General features: G+C 38.0%; 1 protein-coding gene across 4 annotated transcripts in view; it reads left to right on the forward strand.

The window, feature by feature from the left end:
* Pik3c2a (phosphatidylinositol-4-phosphate 3-kinase catalytic subunit type 2 alpha) overlaps positions 1-17,010 on the forward strand; it is a 93,813-nt gene that overhangs the window by 21,975 nt on the left and 54,828 nt on the right. For all 4 annotated transcript variants that reach the window (XM_027410146.1, XM_027410148.1, XM_027410147.1 and 1 more), the window contains one exon: positions 12,131-12,234. In XM_027410146.1, the coding sequence (XP_027265947.1) occupies positions 12,131-12,234 (104 nt within the window). The remainder of the gene's footprint in view (positions 1-12,130; positions 12,235-17,010) is intronic.

The following is a 17,010-nucleotide window of genomic DNA, read 5'->3' on the forward strand; positions in this document are numbered from 1 at the left end:
CTTTTATATGTGTGGGTGTTTCCTCTGCTTGTAAGTCCGTGCCCCACATATGTCCAGTGCATGTGGAGGCCAGAAAAGGTCATCAGAATTACAGACAGCTGTGAGCCACCATGTGGGTGCTGGGAACTGAGCATGGTCATTGGTAAAAGCAGCCAGTGCTTTCCAGCTCCTTTATTTGAGACAAGTCTCAATGTGGCCTCAAATTTGAAATGCCCCCCCACTAGAGCCTGCAAAAGTGCGGGGTGTGAGATAGTATTAATTAAGGGGTAACTGGAATAGTATGTCTTTGCTCAGAAGAGAGTCAGGCACAGTTTAGAATTTTCCTTTACAAACATGCCATTCCAAATATTATGATATCTGTAGATCTTGGAAATGTTTAAGGATTAAAAAAGAAAAGCACCAATGCATGGCATTCATACCTTTAATACAAGTACTTAGGAAGCAGAGACAGGCAGATCTCTGAGTTTGAGGCTAGCCTGGTCTGTATAGCAAGTTTCCAGGCCCACCAGGACTACATAGTGAGAGTCTGCCTCAAAAACAGCATGGCAGTGGTGGTGGTGGGGAGTGTGCATTAAGTGAATAAACTGTTTTTTTGTTTTGTTTTGTTTTTTGTTTTTTTGTTTTTGTTTTTGTTTTTTTTTTTTAAGACAGGGTTTCTCTGTGTAACAGCCCTGGCTCTCCGGGAACTTACTCTGTAGAACAGGCTGGCCTTGAACTCACAGAGATCTGCCTGCCTCTACCTCCTGAGTGCTGGGATGAAAGGCATGCCCCTCCACTGCCCAGCATAAACAATTTTTAAAGGGGACAAATGTGTAGAAAAAGGAAGCAAACTAGTGTTTGTGTGGGCCAGATTGCTGTATATGGAATGGCATAACAGTACAGGCTCTTTGAAAACTGTTCTGAAATTGTTGGTGATTACACCAAATTTTGAATGTCCTGAACCTTTGGAATTATACAGTTTTAAATGGTTAAAATTGACTTTTATGTTCTGTGACTTTTACCTAAATTTTCTTAAGTGAGTAGAGGAGAAGGAAAGTTAGTCATCCCCAGATCTTCCACCTTGTAGTGGAGGGCACGGATGAGTTCCTGCTTGTTTGAATAGCAGTCTATTTTTTTTGTAGGTTAAACAAGATAGAAACTAATTCTGTGTACAGTGCTACTAGTCGGGGCTTGAGATGTCAGCTGTTTGTAGTTGTTTGAAAAGGGCAGCTGCCTGGAACCCATTCACTTTGGGGCAATAGAAAGTTGTAATCTCACTATCAAAGAAAAAGTGAACCTTTGATCTTATAGGGAACTTAAATGGTTTATCATTTATGGTGAAAATACTGAAATTCTTTTTCTTGACCTTTGGAAATATGACCACATTATCAGCTGTATGTGAACTTATCCCTAGTTTAATTCCCATTCATCATCTTTTCTTCCTCCTCCTCTTCCCCTTGTTAAAATGCAATAATCAAGGCCTGGCATGGTAGCACTCTCCTTGAAGGTAGAGGCAGGCAAGTTCAAGTTCAACCTGGTTGATGTTGTGAGTTCCAGGACAGCCATGACTTCATGGTGAGACCCCATCTAAAAAAGATTTAGGCTAGACGGTGGTAGTGCACAACTTTAATCTCAAGCACTAGGGAAACAGAGGCAGGCAGATCTCTATGAGTTCAAGGCCAGCCTGGTACACAGAGCTGAAGTTCTAGGATGGCCAGGGCTACACAGAGAAACCCTGTCTTGAAAAACCAAATGAATGAAATGAATGAATGAATAAAATTTAATAGAAAAATAAAAAGATATTTAGTCAGACTTTTTCATTGGGACTGTCTGCTCTCCAATGACACAGAGACTTATTATGAAAGCTCAGTCAAGAGCTTGTTTCTAACTTAAATTCACCCATTTCTATTAATTTATATGCTGCCATGTAGCTCATGACTTGTTACCTCATCTCCTTCCTACATGTCATGCTTCCTCAGCTTCTCTTCCAGACTTTGCCCTTCTTCCCAGCATTCTCTGTGCCTGGAAAACCTGCCTAGCTATTGGGGTTTAGCTTTTTATTAAACCAATCAGTGACATATCTTCAGTATACAAAAAGATTATCCCACAATTAAGATGTAGTAATTGTCTTAAACAAATTGAGGTTTCCGGGTAGACAGGTTCTATACTGTTCAAGACTAGGACTCAGAATATAAGAATGTACATAGTTTTATCTGGGTTGTATATGTTAATATTGAATTGGGGTTTTTTGTTTTGTTTTGTTTTAGAAAGCTATTGAGATAGTTACATTCACAAGGGCAGGGTAGTGTATCCCTGTATTTACAAAAAGTGAATGAAATTGTGATGTAAAGAAGTTAAGGAATTATGTTAATATTGTGTTATAATACTGATATTATAGTTAAGTCAGTTCTTGTATGGTAGACAGACAGACAGACAGACAGACAGACAGACAGACATGGATGGTTAGGTAGGCAGGTAGGTAGGTTGGTAGGTAGGTAAATGAATTTGTAAATGGACCAGCAGGTAGGAGTGTTTGCCACCAAGCCTGATGACCTGATGCTGAGGATCTACATAGTGGAAAGAGAGATAAGATTCCCTCAAATTGCTCTCTGATCTTCACATGCACACTGTCAGGAGTGTGTGAGCACACACCAAATTAATTGATTTTAAATGATTTGTAAATAAAATTACATGTAACTTTTAAACCAAGTGAGGTGTCATGATAGGGAGAGTTATGAGTGGAATAAGAGTTGTTGAAGCCAGGTACATAAACGTTTTACATTATTTTCTTTTGTGTATATTTCAGATTTTCCATAGTAACATTTTATTAGTACAGGGAAAGGAAGGGAATTACTTATAAGAAGCAAAGATCTGGTGTCAGGATGTTTTGGATATAATAAGCTCCTGTTACAGAAGATATTCAAACATGTACTCCTTAGATCTGCTTGTATGTCATTGTGTCCTGCAAAGTTTAGACTACTCAATTCTGATCTGGGCTTAGGGTGAAAGAATGTGGAATTTGAGGAGAAAGATAGTTTTTCGAAATTTCCCCTAAATGGTCCTGTTGAGGCCTAACTCTCTTGGACTCTCTTGATGGAAGACTTAAAAGTTTCCTCAGGCCTTAGAAGTCTGTGAAGCTAGGGGTGTGGTGAGAAAAATAAAACACACTGGGAATAGTTTCTGTAAAGCCCCTAAACCCATAGTTAGATTGCAAAGACTGGTTACTTTCTAGCCTGTCCTTTGATGAGGGAAGGGGTATGATATTTATGCATGTCTGCCTGTGTGAATCCTGTCCTGCTTGTTTTAAATGTTTTTATCTTCAAATGTACCATCAGTACTATACTGATATTTTCCGTATGTGGTTCCCTTCAGAAAGCATTCTCTAGGAATAATGGGAATGGATAGTTTCCTAAATATAAGGTTTGTCCCTGTCTGAGTCATCTGGTCAAGTGGTTGTCACAAACTTCAGGAATTAACCATTGAAGTTGTTCCACATAAGCAGGGTTTGCTTCTCTTTTTTGTTGGTGAAAAGAATTGACCCTAAGGCCTCACATCTGCTAGGTAAGTGTTCTACCACAGAACTGCATCCCTGGCTCTTTTTTTATTTTCTCACTCTAGCTCAGACAGACCTCAGACTTCTACTATCCTCTTTTCTCAGCTTCCCAAGTGCTGAGATTAAAAGTGTCAACTATCACACCTAACTTTGGGTAGTGTCAGATGTTTTAAATTAGTTAAATTGGGAAAGGATTAAAGAATAGGGAAACAGGTTAATGAGAACTATTTGTCAAGGCCAAGTAGGTAAAAGTAACATAATTGGTCAGCTGATGAGTTGGAAAAGGAGTTGACCTTGACAGTGCTGAGCACCCACAGGTTGACCAGTAGCGCATCATCTGCCATGAATTAGCTTAGCCTACTTCCCAGGCCTAAACTGAAAAGTGGCTGAAGAGGCATAATGTTGTTTATCATTCTGTTGTGCTTGACTCTATTGGAGCACATTCTGAGAGGGGTACCAATAAACAAGTGTCATGAAAAGACAGTAGTTAGTCTTCAGGATCTAAAGGTATCTGAGAACTGTTGACAAAAATTACATTTTTCCCATAAAAGAGTATTAATTAGGTTTAAAATCACTATCTTGGGTCTAATTTGTTTGTTTATTTTGGTCTTTTTAATGTGGTCTTGCTAGATAGTCCTGGATGACCTTGCTATCTAGGCTAGGCTGGCTTGGAACTTGATCCTCCTGTTTCTGCCTCCCCAGTGCGGGGATTAACAGACTTACACTGCCATGCCTGGCTTCAATCTACATTCCTTCATCTATGAAATAGTTATACTAGGTAATTTCTGAAATCCCTTTTGGAAAGTTGCCATTTAAAGGAGGATGCTAATCCTTTTAGTATTAGTGTGATTGTTGTGCTTGTGCTAGGGATTGAAGACAGTGCCTTCTACTGAGCTGCATCCCTTAGGCGGTTTTCTATTTTCATTGTGTATTTTCAAACTAATGCATAGAACAGGATCCCTGGAAGGTATGGAGTTCTTGTACTATACCTTTTTTTTCTTTTTTTCTTTTTTTTTTTTTTTGGTTTTTCGAGACAGGGTTTCTCTCTATGTAGCTTTAGAGCCTCTGGATCAGGCTGACCTCGAGCTCACAGAGATCCACCTGCCTCTGTCTCCCAAGTGCTGGGATTAAAGGCATTCGACACCATTGCCCAGCTTATACCAAATTTCTAATGCTTTAAATATTTTAAGTTTTCCTTTATGCATGGTAAGTAAAATAGTTTGTGCTAGATTTGAATCGAGACAAGTACTCACTGCTAAGTTACATTTTATAGGAAAAAATCCTAAAATCAAGCAAATTCTACTTTTTTTCCCTGTAATTTGACAATTTAGTTTAGTAACTTAATTTTATAGTTCAGTAGCCCAAAAAGTAGAACAAGTTCAGATGGGGAAGAAAATCAAGAAGACAAGTTTGATATCAATTATCTACAAGGAATTTATAAATAGCTATTTCATAATAGTGACTCTTGGGTTCTAAACATAATTATTAGATGCGTTCAGTCAGAGTTTGATGTGCAGACTTACAAATACTACAGCAAGGATTTTTATATTAAAGTTTCAAGCCTATTTACTTGAATTTTTGAAATTTCATTTACTATTTATTTGTGCATACATGGGTATGAGAGTTTTCGGGAGTCAGTTCTATCATGAGTCCCATGTATCTAACTCAAGTGGTTAGGCTTAGCAGCAAGCATCTTTACCTTCTAAGTCATCTTACCTATGCCTTACTAATTTTTTTTTTTTTTTTAGATAGGGCCTTGATATGTAGTTTAGGCTAGCCCCAATCTTTCTCCAGATGCCAAGATCTTATACTGTTTGTGAGATCTTATTGTACATGTACAAGAAGAAAAGTTGGGGGCTGGCAAGCCTAACAACATGAATTCAATCCCCAGAACCTTCTGTAAAGATGAAGAGAACTGACCCCACCGTGTTGTCCTCTGACCTCCACACATGCACGGTGATACTCACACAGACACAGACACACGCCAACATCATTCACTTATACTATAATAACAAAAGAAAGTTTGGTTTATGTAGTCCAAAATGTAAAGAGAACACCAATAACAGACTAACTTTGGAAGTCATTGGCTTGGGGCTTTCACATGCTCACATACCACTCATCTCTGTCTATTTATAAGTATTTCCCAGCAGCTTATGCTTTTTGTTGGAAAACAGTATTGCAGAGCCTATTCTCATAATTACTGTGTGTACTTATGTGTTCATTTCCTGTTAGAAATTCTGTGTGTTACAAACCCCACTCTAAATGGTATTTTTCTTCTCACTCAGCAGGCTTACTTCCTGTTTCCTCTTAGTGTCTTTTGTTTGGTTAATAATAATCTAAATACTTAAAGTTCAGTTTTTGTGTGTGACCAAAACCAGGAAAGGGAACAGTATTAAAAAGATCTTTTGGTACTTTAAGCTTAAATCAGACTGGTAGTCAATAACTATTTTAGCTAGTTTGAATGAATTTCAGAGATTTTAGTGGTGAGATTAGATTACTTTAATAAAATTGGTTTTGCAAGTAGGGTATGACAACATGGATCTAAAATATTTGGAGCTAGAGAGTTGGCTCCATGGTTTAAAGCATTTATTACTCTTCAGAGGACCTAGTTTGTTGTGGAATATTAGATTAAGATGTGTTACATTTTTTTTATGCTGTGGAACATTTGTTTATTGATGCAGATGTGTTGCATTCTTTTATGTTGTATTTGTTAACTCTGTGAAGCTGTGTTACTTTGCCTGTCTAAAACACCTGATTGGTCTAATAAAGAGCTGAACCACCAATAGCTAGGCAGGAGAGGGATAGACAGGCCTGCCATGCAGAGAGAATAAATAGGAAGAGAGATAGAGAAGTGAGAGGAGGAGGAGAGGACTCCAGGGACTTGCCACCCAGCTACACAGCAAGCCACAGAGTAATAAGTAAAGAAAGGTATATAGAAAAGAGAAAGATAAAAGCCCAGAGGCAAAAGATAGATGATACAATTTAAGAAAAGCTGGATAGAAACAAGCTGCGCATTCATAAGTAAGAATAAGACTCCATGTATTTATTTGGGAGCTGTGTGGTGGGATCCCAAAGAGTACAAAGAGTAAAGAGTAAAAAACAACAGTTACACCACTTTGGTTCCCAGCATCCTTGTGGTAGCTGATAACTATCTGTAACTCCAGTTCCAGGGCATCCTATTCCCTTTTCTGGCCTCTTCCAGCACTAGGCATACACATGCAAGTAAAAAAAAAAAACAAAAAACAAAAAAAACAAAAAAAAAAACAAAAAACATATACTTAAAATAAAAAAGTGATAATAGTTAAAATAAATATAAATCACAGCACTCGAAACACCAAGAAAGCAAGATCAAGACAATGATATCCTCTTACCTTAGTCTCCCTAGTGCTTAGATTATAGGTCTAGGCCACTAGGCCTACCTTTCCAGTTAATATTCTTTTGTTGTTTTGAGACAGGGTCTCTCTATGTAGCCCTGGCTGGCCAGTTACTTTATTATTTTTGCTTTTTGGGGTCTTTTTGTTTGTTTTTTTGAGACAGGGTTTCTCTGTGTAGCATTGGAGCCTGTCCTAGAACTCACTCTGTAGACTAGGCTGGCCTTGAACTCACAGAGATTTGCCTGCCTTTGGCTCTTGAGTGCTGGGATTAAAGGTGTGCACCACCATTGCCTGGCCTCCATACTGGTAGTCTTAATACAACTTTTTGTTTTGTATTGGGGAGTTTTTGGTTCTGTTTGTTTGTTTGTTTGTTTGTTTTGAGACAGGGTTTCACTACGTAGACCTGGCTGTCCCAGAACTCATTCTGTAAAACAGGCTGGCCTCGAACCTACAGAGATTCACCTGCTTCTGCCTCCCAAATGCTGGATTAAAGATGTACACCACCTGGTAAGACAACTTTTTTAAATCAGAGGATATAGCTGGTAAATTTTTGTGCTAAATACATCCCATGTAGGGCCAAGTGCTCCTATGTCTCTTACTCTCTGCACATTGTCCAGTTGTAGGTCCCTATGTTAATTACCATCTACTGAGGGAAGCTTCTCCATGGAAGGTTAGTCAATTCACTGATCTATGAGCAAAATGTCATTAGGTGGTGTTTTATTGCTATCTTTGTTTAGTGGAATAATGATGACAGGTTTTCCTGTAAGGACCATGATCTGTGAAGTCTTAGGCCCTATGCCTTATTTATAATGTCTGGTATGGTTTCCATTTCATGGAGGAGGTCTTAAATCCAATTTAAAAAAAAAAAATCATTGTCTGGTTACTCCCTCAACATTCATACCACTATTACATTAGTAGACATATGTTACAGGTTGGTCACTGTTGTAGCTCACAAGTTTTGTAGCTGGGAGAAATTGATTGCTTTTCTCCTATAGTAGTGTGTATATTACCTTCCAAGACTTTGAACACTAGACAGTAAGTAGGGATGAAACTTCCAGTTGAGTGCCATCTCTATGTTTCATTGTTCTATGATGGCAGGAATAGATCTCATCTCTCTACTTACCAGATGTAACTCCTGCTGTGTCTCTTAACTTCACAGTGACTATCTTCTGTTGTTGGAGCTTAGTTAACCCCAAGTTCCCTTTGGTTGAGGTGTTGCTCTTAAAATGATGTAATAAATGCCAACAGTAATCAGGAGAAAGAGAGACATCCTGTAGAGAATTCCATAAGTAGGATGACACCTAAATCTGTTTTTATCTCTGGAATTTCTAGAATGTGGCATTTCTAGAAGAGAACATTTGGGTGATGACCTAAATATTTACTTGGAATTCCAGACATATGTTTACTTGAAAACTCAGTATTTTCCCCTATAGACTTTTTTTTTTTTTTTTTTGTATATTGGCTAACAACATTAACAGTTTTATTGATTATCATGTCTTTTTTGTTAAGAAAAAATGATTGAGGGTGGAGAAATGGCTCAGTGATTAAGAGCACTTGTTCCTACAGAGGACCTGGATTCCCAACACCCACATGAAGATTCACAACCATCTATAACCCCAGTTGCAGAAGATATGATGCCCTTTCTCACTCTCTATGTGTGCTGGCATGCACATGGTGCACAGACATATATGTGAGCAACATACCCATGCACATTAAATAAATATAAAGATTTATAATAAGCCGGTGGTAGCACAGGCCTTTAATTCCAGCACTCGGGAGGCAGAGGCAGACGGATCTCTGTGAGTTTGAGACCAGCCTGGTCTACAAGAGCTAGTTCCAGGACAGCCTCCAAAGCCACAGAGAAACCCTGTCTCAAAAAACAAAACCAAACAAACAAACAAAAAAAGATTTATAATATACCATGTGTTATAAGTATTAGTTATTTTCAGACAAGATCTCTAAAAGAACTTGATCCAGAAGGGGGATTAAGACTAAGAATTGACAGTACCAAACAGAAAGCTTTGAGTGCCACAAAAGAAAATAGTCTTCAAGATTAATGGAAACAGAGGCTACTTGATGATTTTGGTTGTCGGTGTGCTACTTAGGGAGATAGTGGGACATTGCTCAAAAGGATAGGTTTAAAATTCTGTTGTTTCTGAGAGGAGAAAGGACTCAAATGGCCACATGTGGTGGCACATGCCTACAAAACACTTGTGAAACTGAGGAAGAGGAGGATTATAAGATTATGGCCATCCTGGGCTACATTAGTGAGATCCTTTGAAACAGAAGCAAAGGTGATGTTAACATCTGAGGTAGCCTAGGTAGCTTTTTTTTTTTTTTTGCACATTGTGGACTTGAAACTTTCTCAATTGTATTATATTCTTGAAATTCTTTCTGTCTGGTCCATTGAAATTCAATGACTTAGCGAAAAGAAGGGCCTCATTAATGGAAGGTAAATGAAAAATACACATTTTAATTAAAAAAACGTAAGCATGTCACTAAGGAGACTGGGAATCAATTCAACAGAGCAAGGATCATAGTATTGTTTTCTAGCTTTCTCTGGTTTGTTTGGTTTGTTTTTTTTGTTTGTTTGTTTTGATTGTGTGTGTGTGTGTGTGTGTGTGTGTGTACATGCGCATGTGCTTGTGCATGTGTGCAGGTTATTTTTAAAATAATAATAATTTAGAAAGCTTATGTTAGAGAATTAAATATTAATCAAAGTTGCTGCTGCTCTTAGATTGCTGAAGAAAGCACAGTTTTTAAAATTCTTTAAATGTTTTGTGGTGTGTTTTTAGAGGAAACAAAATACTAAACGAATTGAACTGATTGATGGTTGGTTCCGTAAAAATATAAAACCCAGTTTGATGCTTGTTCTCCAGGTTTTCACACCAAGACTCAAACAGGATAGGGTTCAGGGTTTGGTTCAGACTAAACAGAGTTGGTGAGGTGGAGCTGGAAAGATAATTCAACAGAAAGTTTTGTGGTTGATTTTTTTGTTGTTGTTTTCATGCTTATGAGGGTAGATGAAGAAGAAGACATTTTAGGCAGAGAAAGTTCAGAGCCAGGGTAAGCCCCATTGTGTTTTGTGTGAACAGGATATGTGATTCAAGCTAATTGGAGCATAGAAGTCAGTAGAAAGGTTAGACAAGTGAGGTTGGAGTAGATGGTGGCTGACTTTAAGTTTAAGAACAGGATAATATCATGTAATTTTGTGCGCATGTTCATGTGTGTGAGCCACCTGAACCACGGTACACATGTAGAGGTCAGCAAACAGCTTTATGTGTCAGTTCTTACCTTCCACTGTGTGAGACAGGATTGGACTGCTGAGTACACCAGGCTAAGTGGGGAACTTGTGAGGAATTCTTAGTCTCTACTTCCTATATTCCCATAGGGGCACAGCAATTACAGAAATGAATGTTAATGCTTTTACCTGGGTGCTGAGGATCCAAACTTGGATCATCAGGCTTGGGGGAGGCAGCATTTTATACATTGAATCATCTAGAGCAGATGTCAGATCTCATTCTTTAAGAGATCTGAAGTCTGTTTGTTACAGTGTTTATAACACAAATATGTTATTGATAATTGCAGATTGGTGTCAGTACAGCAATGAAGTTATGCTACTTCAGTTTTCCTAGCATATTGTTGTTTTGTAGCAGTCCTGAACAAACATTTTTTAAAACTTAATAGAGACCTTTAACAATATAATAGGTTTTTATGGAAAATACTGAATATCCTGCAGAAGACTCTTTTAGTGAAAACAGTTTCAGGAGTAGTTTGAACTCCACAGTATTGAACTGGTGAAACTGAGAACCTGGCAGCTGTGAGGACATTAGACCTTAGAAGAACTTTTGTCTGCTGGTTAGTTGAGAGGTCTACATCCTCTATTATGTGTTCCTTATTCAGCAGTCTTCAAGGGTGCAAAAGCCCTGAAGAACTTCCATCACAAAACAGAAAGAAAATGGGCTTCAGAGGGTTGAAGACCATAATGCGAGGGGTAAATGTGGATGAGTAACAATTTGTTTTGGTGTATTTTTGCCATTTGAGACAGGGTCTCACTCTGTAGAGCCTAGGCTGCCCTGGAGTTCCAGATTCTCCTGTCAGTTGAGAGCCACCATGCCTAGCTGCGTTAGGACTTTTTATTATAGAGATTTATTTTTGTCTTAGTGTGGGGTTTTTGTAGTTGTTTTGTTTTGGGGGTTTTTTGTTTTGTTTTGTGTGCTATTTTTACTTGTGATTTTGTAAATGCCTCCCCCCCAAACACAATACACATAACACCTTCTAGCAAAAAGTTCTCTGGCACCATTTAAACAAAGGAAACTCAAAGCAATTATTTCCCTTAAAATTTTAATTTAAGCATCTTCGTAGGTACCAAGATCATTGAAATCTATTGACTTTTGAAGTCTATATGCTGCCTATTTATTTTTATATTTATTTATTTATAGTGTATGTGCACAAGCACAAAAGTCAGCAGACAGTTTTCAAGAAACATTTATCTCTTTCTACCATGTGGGATTGAACTCAGATTTCTGTTTGGCATCTTTCTGTTCCATTTATTTTTTGTTATTAATTTGTTTATTGACATGTAGGATAGTGAACCCAGGTCTGTGCCAAATCTCTGCCATTGAACTAAAGCTTTGGCTCTTTAGTCACTTAATTTTGGATTGAAATTATTCATAATTTTAAAGGAAATTTATATTTGAAATATGTGTTCAGGAGGGAAAGGTCTTCACTGTTCTAGCTGGTCAGTACAACATGTTTTTAGTTTTTATCAGTTAAAACAATGAGTTAAAACTGGGCTTAGTTGGTACTTTGCCACAGTAGAAATCCTCTTTTTCTTGTGTTACTTTGCTTTCCTGAGATGGGTTCTTGATTATATACATGCTGGCTTTGAATTGGAGATCCTCCTGCCTCAACTTTCTAGGTGGTGAATTCCCAGGTGTATGCCAAGAAATGTGATTTTAGCCAGTGGTAGTACAAGTTCATTCTTGTAATCCCCATGTTTGCGAAGCTAAGACAGGAGGATCACTTAAAGTCTGAGGACTGCCTGAGTTATAGGATAAAATGCTGTGTTAAGGAAAGTCACTTTAAAAAGCTCTGCTACTTAAATGATTTATATTATCTCTGTAACTTTGTATAGCTTCATAAAACTAGTTTGTGATGTGCTACTATGTAGCATTTTGGAGATCTTTCACTTTTAAAAATAAAACCACTTTTTTAATTACAGAAAGACCCAAATGGGACCAGTAGTTTGCCAACTGGAAGTTCTCTTCTACAAGAATTTGAAGTACAGAATGAGGAGGTGGCAGCTTTTTGTCAATCCATTATGAAGTAAGGAATTTTATTTCTAAATTACAAATTCTTTAAATTAAAATGTCATTAAAAAAATACTTCATGTCTCAAAAAAAACAACAAAACAAAAACAAAAAACAAATCAAAGCTGGGCAAGGCAAAGGCAGCATATCTCTGAGTTCCAGGCCAGTCAAGGCTACATAGTGAGACTTTGTCCCACAAACACAAAAACCAAAACTTGTTACTTCAGGCCAATCCTAAATTGTTTTCTTCATGTAGCTAAAATTTTGATCAAATAGTTAATTGGGGTGTAATCACAACCCACAGATGACTCTAGATCTTAACTTGCTGGGCTTCTAAGTAAGGCCAGGACTGGATCTCTGGTCCCTTACTTACAAGTGAAAATCTGGGTTGCATGTGTGTTTCCACACACCTCAAAAGTGCCTTCTGTTGTTTTTAAACAAACTTGCATTTTCTCAAAAAAAAAAAAAAAATGTAGTTTTTGTTTTTAGAGACACTGTTCAGTTTGTAGCCCAGGCTGGCCTCAAACTTTCAGTCTTCCTGTCTAGGCCTCCTGTATTCTAGGTTAACAGGCATACAGGCCCATTTTTTCACAAACTTATCTAGCATTCAGAATGCTATCCCACTTATTTAATAAAAATGTTTTATAAACATTAGAAAAATATAGCTGTTAAATATTTTCTCACTCCTGTATGTCTTAGACAGTATTGTTTTTTTTGTTTTGTTTTGTTATTGCTGTTTCAGAGACGGGGTCTCTAGCCCAGGCTGGCCTCAAAGTTCTGGGTAGCTGATGATATCTTGAACTTTTTCTTTGGATTTTAGAAATAGGGCTTCTCTACGAAATAGTCCTGGCTATTCTGGAACTCCATTTATAGACCAGACTAGCCCCAAACTCGTAGAGATCCACCTCCTCTGCCTCCCGAGTTCTGGAATTAAAGGCGTGCACCACCCCTGCCCAGATGATTTTGAACTTTCATTGCTCCTGCTTTCACCAAGGGCTGGGATTACAGTCATGGGCTACCACTTCCAGTGTTATGCAGTACTGGGGATGGAACCCAGAGCCTCAATCATATTAGGCAGGTTCTCTACCAACTAAGAGCTACATTTTCAGCCCTTGTACCATATTCTTTATAGATGAAAAAACTGGGACTCCAAGGAAATACCTTAACAAAGTTTTCTCTGCTGTCAGTACGGTGCCATATCATTTTTGCTGCTGGTTAAATGTTTGTTTCCATTATGTGATTTTATCAGTTAGAGCTTGTGTTACATTCTACTATGGGATCTGGGAATCAAACTCAAGTTGTCAGGTTTGTGCAACAAACACTTACTTGCCTGCTGAAGTGTCTTACCATTCCTGTTTTGTTTGGTGAACAGGGGAGGCCTCACTCTGTAGCCCCTGCTAGACTGCAATGTATTATGTAGGCTACACTGTCCCTGAACTCACAGCAATCCTTCTGCCTCAGATTCCCTAGTGCTGGGGTAACAGGTATGCTTCAGTACTCCCACCTTGAATTCACTTTTTTTTTTTAAATTTGAAATAGGGTTATTCATTATATATCCAAAGATGACCTTGAACTTAGATCCTTTTGCCTGTACTTCTCAAACCCTACGATTACAGACCTGCTACCATGAAGGCTTAAATTCATAATTTACGTCTTTCTTCAGACCCTTCAGACTTTCTTCAGACCCTACACAGACTTTCTGTGTAGTTTCATGATGTTTTTTACTCTTTTGGCTTTTTGAGGGGCCCTGCCTCCCAGCTCCCAAGTAAATTACACACGGTGGCTTACAAATGTTTCGCCTTAGCTTGTCTTGTTTTTAGTCAGCTTTTCTTATCTTAAATTAGCCCAACTACCTCTACCTTTTCCTCTGGGCTTTTCTCTCTCTCTCTCTCTCTCTCTCTCTCTCTCTCTCTCTCTCTCTCTCTCTCTCTCTCTCTCTCTTTTGTAAGTCTTTCACTCTTGCTCCCTGGCTGGCTGGGTGGCTGGCCCTTGATGTTCTCCTCTCCTTCTCTGCTTGCACCTCCTTCTTCATTCCTCCTTCTATTTATACTCTTTGCTTGCCAGCTCCACCTATCCTTGCTCCTGCCTGGATATTGGTCATTCAGTTCTTTATTAGGACCACCAGGTGTTTTAAACAGTCATAGCAACACTGTTTCACAGAGTTAAACAAATGCAGCATAAACACAAGTCACACACCTGAAAATAATATTCCCCCTTTCCTTTCCTTCCTTTTCTTACCATGCTCATCCCCCATGTGATTTAGCTTCATTTTTTCCTATTGTAAATGGGACTTCTTAAGACAGGGATTATAGCCTTTAACTCCATTTTGCTAGCAGAGAGGAAAAGTGAATCTTAGCCAGTCAGAGAAAAGTTATGCAGAAGACTGGAGCAGCGAACTTGAAAGTAGAAGACAAAATCTGCTTTCTTATGCAGGGAAAGTGATCACCAACAGGGATTTATTCTGAATTAGAGCTGTCTTCAGTAAAAAGGATTCCTTTTTAAGCAGATCATGGGGATTACCCCCCCCCATCATTTTTGAGTTTATATGCTATTTTGGTTAATGGTTTAGAAGTATATTTTACCTTAATGCTTTATAAATAATGTTACATTTCTTACATAGTTTCTCCCGCCCTCAAGTACTATGTCATTTCTGTTAAATTGTTTTGACTAAGTACTACATTTAAACTTTGCAAGTTAAAAAATTAAGTTCTTTATGATTTGCATTTTGAATTGTAGAGCTGTTTTCAAAAACGTCCCAGCTTAGCTAAGTGATTACAGTCCTTCCTTGGCTAAGATGGGCACATTCTATAACTCGTCAGCAAATGTCTGAAAGTGAATACTGAGTCCTATGTAAATTCTGCTTTGTAAAACATGTGTCTGAAAAAATTAACTTATAGGGGTCATTCCATGGCTCAGTAGGTAATGGTGCTTGCCGTCAAGCCAGATAACTCGTTTGATTCCTGAAATCTACTCCCTCTGGTTGTCCTCTGGACTCCACCTATATGCCCCCTTCTCACATAAATTAATTTGCTTATTATTTTATGTGTGTGAGTGTTTTGCCTGCATATATGTAAGTATACCATGTGCATACCTGGTGCCAGAAGAGGGCATTGGATTCCTCTCAGGATTGGGGTTGTAGACAGTTGTGAGCTGCCATATGAGTTCTGGGAATGGAACCTAAATCCTCTGCAAGAGCAGCAAGTGCTTTTAATCACTAAGCCAACTCTCCAGCTCGATCAAATAAATTTAATTTTTAAAAAAATAGTAATTTATAAATGACAGCATCAATCTCAGCAGCCTGAGCACATAATTTTTTTTCTTCCTTTATTGGGTCAAGATTTTATTTGCTTACTGGAAGTATTTTCAGACCATGGTTGACAGGACAGTAACTGCAACTGAATAAGGATGCTGCTTTATTTATTTGCACATATATGTTTATATTCAGAGTGGCTTATTTAATATGTAACTCCAGATAAATCAAATAGAAAATGAATTCTTATTCACTGACTTCCAGGAATATGGTTGCAGCAACTTTTAGAACAGAGGTTTCTGAAACCATGTTCCAGGAATTTTTCTTTTTGCTCTGTAAACATGAAGATCTCTCTCTCTCCTCTCTATAGTCTCAGTCCTTCCATGCTGGGAGTTGAACCCTGGACCTCATATATGCCAGACATCACTGTAACACTAAGGTTCTTGGCTCTCTTCTCCACCCCCGTTTTGAGACAAAAACTTGCTTTGTAGCCCAGACTGAACTCATTTATAATTTTCTACAATGCCTGACCCATTGGGAGACTGAACCCAGCATGCACATAGCTGCCGAGCTACATCCGTAGTACCTAGTTTGTTGTTTTTTAGAAGTCTTCTAAAAATTATTGATGCCATCATTTTGATTCAGCTGTGAAATCAGCATCAAACTATTAGGATGCTGTATGTGCTTACAGTTGAAATTTACAGTATAGCAGTTTTAACAATTCAGTGCCAGTTTTAGGCCTGGGCTTTGTCAATGAAATGAAAGAGTTGAATTAGTGAAGGTCTTTTGCTTTGACTCAGGGTTGCCTTTCATTATATTTGTTTCTTTTTCTTGATAAAACTTGCTTATCTAATAATTATGGTCTAGAAAATAAGTTTTTAAAGTATGTTTATGTAATAGGCTTGTTTTGGAATAATGAAGATTGAAACTAGGACACTAGGCATGGCATCTAGCACTGAGCTCCAGCCCGGGCCTGTGGTTATTACTGCTTCCTCTATGTTTCTCTATCACAAAATGAGAAACTGTATTCTATGCCTACCTTTTCTTTGTATGTGATTCAGATCTCATACTTATGCCATATAATGATCTTTTTATTATTAGGCAGTATTGTACAGAAAAAGTTTCATTGCAACAATTTCATACATGCAAATAACATTGAGCATACCCTCTCCCCCATAGTATCTTAATTCTAAGACATCCCATATGTTTTCAAAGATTGACTTCATCTTTGAATTAATATTTATTGGGTACTGTCTCTTGCAGTCCAGTTTTACCTTGAACTTGCCATAGAACTGAAGATGTCAAACTGCCAATCCTCCATTCTCAGTCAGTTCTCAGATTAACTGAGAATTATGTATCTATTTTATGAATTCTATTTATTATTTTTTTTGAGACAGGATCTCACTATGTAGCCATGCTGACCTAGAACTCTCTTGATAGACCAAGCTGACCTCAACCGAAAGATCTGCCTACCTCTGCCTCCTGAGTGCTGAGATTAAAGGTCCAGCTTTATTTCATGAATTTTAGCAAATAATACAATGC

This window comes from Cricetulus griseus, chromosome 3 (assembly GCF_003668045.3).
Source record: "Cricetulus griseus strain 17A/GY chromosome 3, alternate assembly CriGri-PICRH-1.0, whole genome shotgun sequence".
NCBI lineage: Eukaryota > Metazoa > Chordata > Mammalia > Rodentia > Cricetidae > Cricetulus > Cricetulus griseus.